The sequence below is a fragment of the Silene latifolia genome, chromosome 9, assembly GCF_048544455.1.
Source record: "Silene latifolia isolate original U9 population chromosome 9, ASM4854445v1, whole genome shotgun sequence".
Taxonomy (NCBI): Eukaryota; Viridiplantae; Streptophyta; class Magnoliopsida; order Caryophyllales; family Caryophyllaceae; genus Silene; species Silene latifolia.
In genome coordinates this window covers 3,272,638-3,278,140 of record NC_133534.1, presented here as the reverse complement: position 1 = coordinate 3,278,140, position 5,503 = coordinate 3,272,638, and the positions used below count along the sequence as shown (strand labels likewise).

General features: G+C 36.7%; 1 protein-coding gene across 1 annotated transcript; it reads right to left on the bottom strand.

Moving 5' to 3' along the window:
• Window positions 1–1,312: 1,312 nt before the first annotated feature.
• On the bottom strand, window positions 1,313–5,049 carry LOC141598727 (sphinganine C4-monooxygenase 1-like). Its single transcript, XM_074418471.1, has 2 exons — window positions 4,504–5,049; window positions 1,313–2,093 (listed from the first exon to the last, which is right to left on the bottom strand). Exons 1-2 carry the CDS (start codon window positions 4,714–4,716, stop codon window positions 1,539–1,541), a joined length of 768 nt encoding a protein of 255 aa, XP_074274572.1. The 5' UTR covers window positions 4,717–5,049; the 3' UTR covers window positions 1,313–1,538.
• Between the last annotated feature and the right edge of the window lie 454 nt (window positions 5,050–5,503).

Sequence of the window (5,503 nt, the reverse complement as noted above, 5' to 3'; positions counted from 1 at the left end):
AAGCGTCCAAAAAATATTTGTTGTGCATGTAACAAAGAACATTTAAGGGTGCTGGTATGTAATAAACTAATTTCGGTTGGAAGTCGAATGCTCGGTAAAAATGGATTTTACTTGTTATTTGGTGCATAAATTGAGTATGACAACTCCCGAAGCACCCTTCGACATATGCTAGAAAAACAGGGAGAGAAAGAAACAAAAACCGACACGAACATCCGAACGGCTAAAATTAAAGTGTATAAGGTTTTCGGTATTACAAGGACCCTGAAACAAAAAAGTCCGCAAATCAAAAAAACTGTTACTCGGGGTCAGATAAAGTGTCCTCTGAAATTTTGAGGAGTAAAAGAGGACATTTGGGTGCGCCGGTATGCAATAAACTAATATTGGGCGAAAGTTAGATACTCGTTAAAAATAGATTAATACTGTTATTTGGTGCTAAAATCGAGTAAGGAACTCCTGAAGCAACCTATGACACGTGCTAGAAAAACCGGGAGAGGAAGAAACAGGACACGGCATGACCTCCCGAACGGCTGAAATTGAAGCGTATATTACACGGTTTCGAGTTTACAGAATCTCGGAACAAAAATGCTCGTAAATCACACATTGCTTGGGTTAGATATAGCGTCCACACAAAAATTGTCGGGTAGCGAGGATATTTGAGGGTGCCGGTATGTAATAAACTAATCTCGGATTAAAGTTGGATATTCGTTAAAAATGGATTAATACTTGTTATTTGGTGTTGAAATGGAATAAAACAACTCCTGAATCGACGTTGGACACATGCAAGAAAAATCGGGAGTGCCAGAACGACTGAAATTGAAGTGTATAATACACGGTTTTCGGGATTCTAGGGTCCCAGAACAAAAATGCCCGTAAATCACAAGGACTGTTGCTCAGGTCAGATAAAGCGTCCAAACAAATTTTTAGGGTTAATAAAGGACATTTGTGGGTGCCGGTATGCAATAAACCAATCTCGGGTGAAATTTGGATATTCGTTAAAACGGATTAATGGAGTACTTGTTATTTGATGCAACTCTTGACGATCTCAAACGTGCAAGAAATTGAAGTTGAAGTTGAACTTGCTTAAAGAGGAAAAAATTTCTTAGATCTGGATCTCTAACCCAACTCATGAACTAAATACACCAGCCATTCAACCATTGCAAAGCCATATAATACGCACCAAGAGTCGATTTTGAAGCAAAAAAGGAAAATCGAGGGCTAAAGCTTAAAACTCTGACCTCGAGTTTAATTATCCACCACTCGATTATTGAAAATAGGTCGACCAAGTGATAATCAATGTATTGAAAGTCTGAAATGCATATGCTGAAATGGTGACACTCCATCATCGAATGCTCGTTCATGAGTCAAAAACTTCATATAGATATGAATAAATACAATTACAAAAAAAAAAAAAAAAAAAAAAAAAAAAACATATACATTAAAGCACATTCCGAGGAAGTCCAAATCAAATTTATGGGATTAAGCAATAATAGTGGTACATGGATCACATACAGTGGCTATCTAGCTCAAATATAAAGCGGTCATTCGTCCTTCCACTCCTTTGCTGGTGTGACCTCCAACCCACCTTCCTCTCGCTGCACTAACGAGTATGGCATGTAGGTTCCAAGAATCCGGTCCCACATGACAAAGAAGGGCTGCGAAAAGTTGTACTTGCTGCCATAAAGCTGGTGATGCACATCGTGATATGCAGTATTATTCTTGAACAAGACGTGGAAGAGGTTCCCAGGTAGCCACAGGCCACAATGATCATCTACGGTTTTTATTGTTGCGAAGGAAAAGAAGAAAATAGACATCCGGGGAGACATGCCGGAAATAAGAAAGGACAAAGCACCCCCAATTGTGTCAAGAAGAAGACCCTCCACAGGATGGTTGTAAAGCGCCCCAAATGCGTAGGGCACAACAAGCCGGTGATGCTGGGAATGGATATGTCGGTACAAAAACTTGTTATGGTGCATGTACCGATGCATGAAATATTGCCAGGTGTCTAAGACCATCATTCCCGTAAGAAATTGGCGGACGAGAACAAGTATAGAAGATTTCTGCTCAGTTAGAGCATCATCGGGGTTTCCAGTCACCTACATACACAAGCATTTCCAACTATTAAATGGGAACTGACGGCTCTTTTTATTAGAGGTATGAGACCTGGCAAGATCACAGCATATCTGAAATTTCGAACTCTAAGCAAATAAGTTAACCACTACAACTTACGCAAACCTGTTGGAATTGCAGAAACGGATGTCTTCATGTCTAATGCATCCAAATGTCACAAACATGGATTTTTGTGAAAATAGAAAATGCATGATTTTACAAATTTGGGGAAGATCTTCTATGATGCTAGACTAAATCAGTGATTCTGAGCAAACATGCTCCAGCAACATTCTCCTCTCATTCTTAGCTTATAGTCTACAATCTACAAGATTTGTCTAAATATTACGAGTATTAAGAAAGATTTATGTACATCCAAACCGGCGAACCCCCCTTACTCCACAATTTCCTGGAGCCCTTGAGGCACTGTTAATGTTCTTGGTGATGTATCTAGATATTTGCTCCCAAGTTCTCTTAGATTAGCTTAAATTTAACATTACCTAGGTATGGCCGTGCGGTGACTCAAAAAGGGTATTTCAGAAAAAATTCAGAGGGAAACAAAACAACATACAATTACTTTCCATCCCCAAAGCCAACTTCTTAAAAGCTTCACCTAGTTTCTAGATAATATCCCTAGACTACCTCGCAAAAAGAAAAGACACTTCTTCATGCTGGTTGGAGACAATCCTCTTTAAAGTTTAAACTACTTGCTTGCGCTGATTGCCTGCCTTTCTGATTAGTCAGCGATGTTGAAGAGGACAGGTCTCAATGAATGGAACGTTGTGCAGATGCTTTTGTTTTTGGACCTTTACGGCTTTACATGTCTAGAGACTTGGCAAAGAGGTCGATTGAATTGAAAATGAGTATGTATGCGCGAGTGTGTGTTGCAATTTTAGTGGAAGATTGTCGTCAACCTTCAAACATTTATTAGTTGAACTAACACACATCCGTAAATAATATATCTTCCTAGAAAATGATCACTGATCCTACAATTTCCTACATGACCTTTCGACCAGATAGGACAATTAACAAGACTGGGGACAGAAATGTACGACCTTACAAGAATATTCAAAGTCCTCATTCCATTCATACATGTCAACTTCTAAAAAGTTTCACATCTGCACCTTTTATCTAGAACATATGTATGACGTTACAAGAATATTCAAAGTCCTCGTTCCATTCAAGCCTGTCGACTTCTTAACAGTTTCCCACCTCCACCTTGTATTTAGAACATATGACTTGACTGTCACACGCAAAGACGGTAAATTGTGCAGGTTTTAACTACTTTTTTCAGTGGCGTCAGGCATGGCTTATCCTTAACTCCTTACGGGCTCAAATGATATAGAAGTAACTACTACTCCGTATATGACTGATAGAATCCAGCATGAATGGAGAATAGGAGGGACATGATGGTGGTGAAGGGAGGAAAATGGGGTGGTGACTGGTGGGGGAACTATTAGTGATTTCTAATAAATCTATTACCTTATTCGGAGTAATGCACTACCCAAGAGGAAAGGTGGGTACCTATAATCCCCTTAATAGCGAAATTTCTTTTCTCCTTCCACTATTAATTTACCACCACTACCTCCTCAATCTTCTGATATATATCGACATTCACTGCCCCACTAACAATTACTCTCATTCCAAGCGAACCCCGAAATTTAAAAGTGACAACTAGTGGCTTTCTTATAGTTCCCTTCGTAAACAACCTTTTTCCTAGTCAGACCAAAACTCAATCCCACTCAACCAACGGCGGCTAGGGACCTTCCTGAGTCCCATATCATTCATCACATCATAACTTGAACTACTATCCTTCTAGCGTGTTCTTTACATCCGACTTATTTCCAAAATTCCAAGCATGCTCCTTTCAACTTTCTTAGACACCATCATTAATAAGTGTCAATCATTTCACACACTTTCTTAATGTATAATTCCAATAAACGCAAATCGACCACAGCTGGAGAAAACATTACAGTTCAGTTACATGGCTACACATCTCCAAATTCTTAATTCCCACACCAATTTTTAGCTATAAACATTCAATATAGCAAAAAGATTATAACTTTCTCATCTCACTACCCTAACTTCTACAAATTCTTAGCTCAAACTCAATATTAACACATGGGCAAGTAACAAAAACCAATTTATAAACATAATCAACACTATATATGGAAAAACAACAAGTCTTGCTTATGACGGTCACAAGTTAAGACGTCTCACAACCCCTTTCCTTTCTAACATTATTTAAATCGGTTGTGAGTGTCGTTATAACTTGAAACATAATCAATCTAACAACTCAACATTCAACAAGAATAATCAATACCCAGATCAAATTAAACTCAAACAATTAAATTAACAACAATATTAAACAAAAAAAACACAGAATTTAGGGGGACATACTGCAAAAAGGATAATAGCAACAACAGCTTGAACAGATTGTTGAAGAAGAACACCCTTAACAACAGTAGATTTAGAGACCAAATTCTTTTCATCTTCATCTTTTCTTGAATGTAAACGATAATTATCAAGTGAACCCAACATTATATAAATCCCAGAATATGCCCAATACACAAATATTGGTGCAAATGTGCCCAGAATTTCATCTGACACCATTTTTCTTCAAATTAAAATAATTTATGATAATTATTTAAATTTAATTGATATTGCCCTCCACACCATGAAAATTAATCAACCCTAATTAAATTACATGACCCCAAATATGAGAAATTGAATTAAATTAAATCAACCCAATAAAAATTATGTAAAATTTAATATAGAATCTAATTGGGTGATCTAATCTAGACCCAGAAAGTGGAAAAACCATATAAAGTAGGAAAATTTGAAGCTGGATCAGATGAATTTTTTTGGGGAGTAAAGGTTTGGAGGGCAAAAAGGGGATAATAATTATGAGGGAGAGAAAGGAGGAAAGTCAAGAGAGAGAAGTTTAATTTTAATTGCCTTTTAATTAATATATAGCATATGAAAATAATTGATCAATGTAATAATAATAACAATAATATCCCTTCAAAAAAAATATTATATTATTATTATTATTAGCTTGTTAAAAACACTTTCTAGGGTTTTATATAATTGTAGTAGTCCTAACAATGATGGGACTAGGACTAAAATAGCGAAGATGGTTTAGTGGCGGAAACGAGTTTGATCGATAATAGATTCTGATTTTGTTGATGATAGATTTTAATTTCGAATTTTTTATAGGATTCGATAATACTTATCCTCGTGACTTATATGATACTAGATAATTCGAAGTAGTATTTTTATGACTTATATGACACTGAAACGAAATTAAAATTTGAAAGAAGGTTTGTGTAATTAACCGTTTGAAGATTTGTGTATTGTTTGTGGATGGTGTAGGATGAAGGTTACAAAAAGAGGTGGA

What these genes read in the sequence shown, in the direction of transcription:
- LOC141598727 (XM_074418471.1), bottom strand. Translation starts at nt 4,716, where the DNA reads ATGGTGTCAGATGAAATTCTGGGCACATTTGCACCAATATTTGTGTAT. An exon ending in TTGCTATTATCCTTTTTGCA is followed by an intron (nt 2,094 to 4,503) that starts GTATGTCCCCCT and finishes TTGTGTATGTAG; the next exon opens with GTGACTGGAAACCCCGATGA.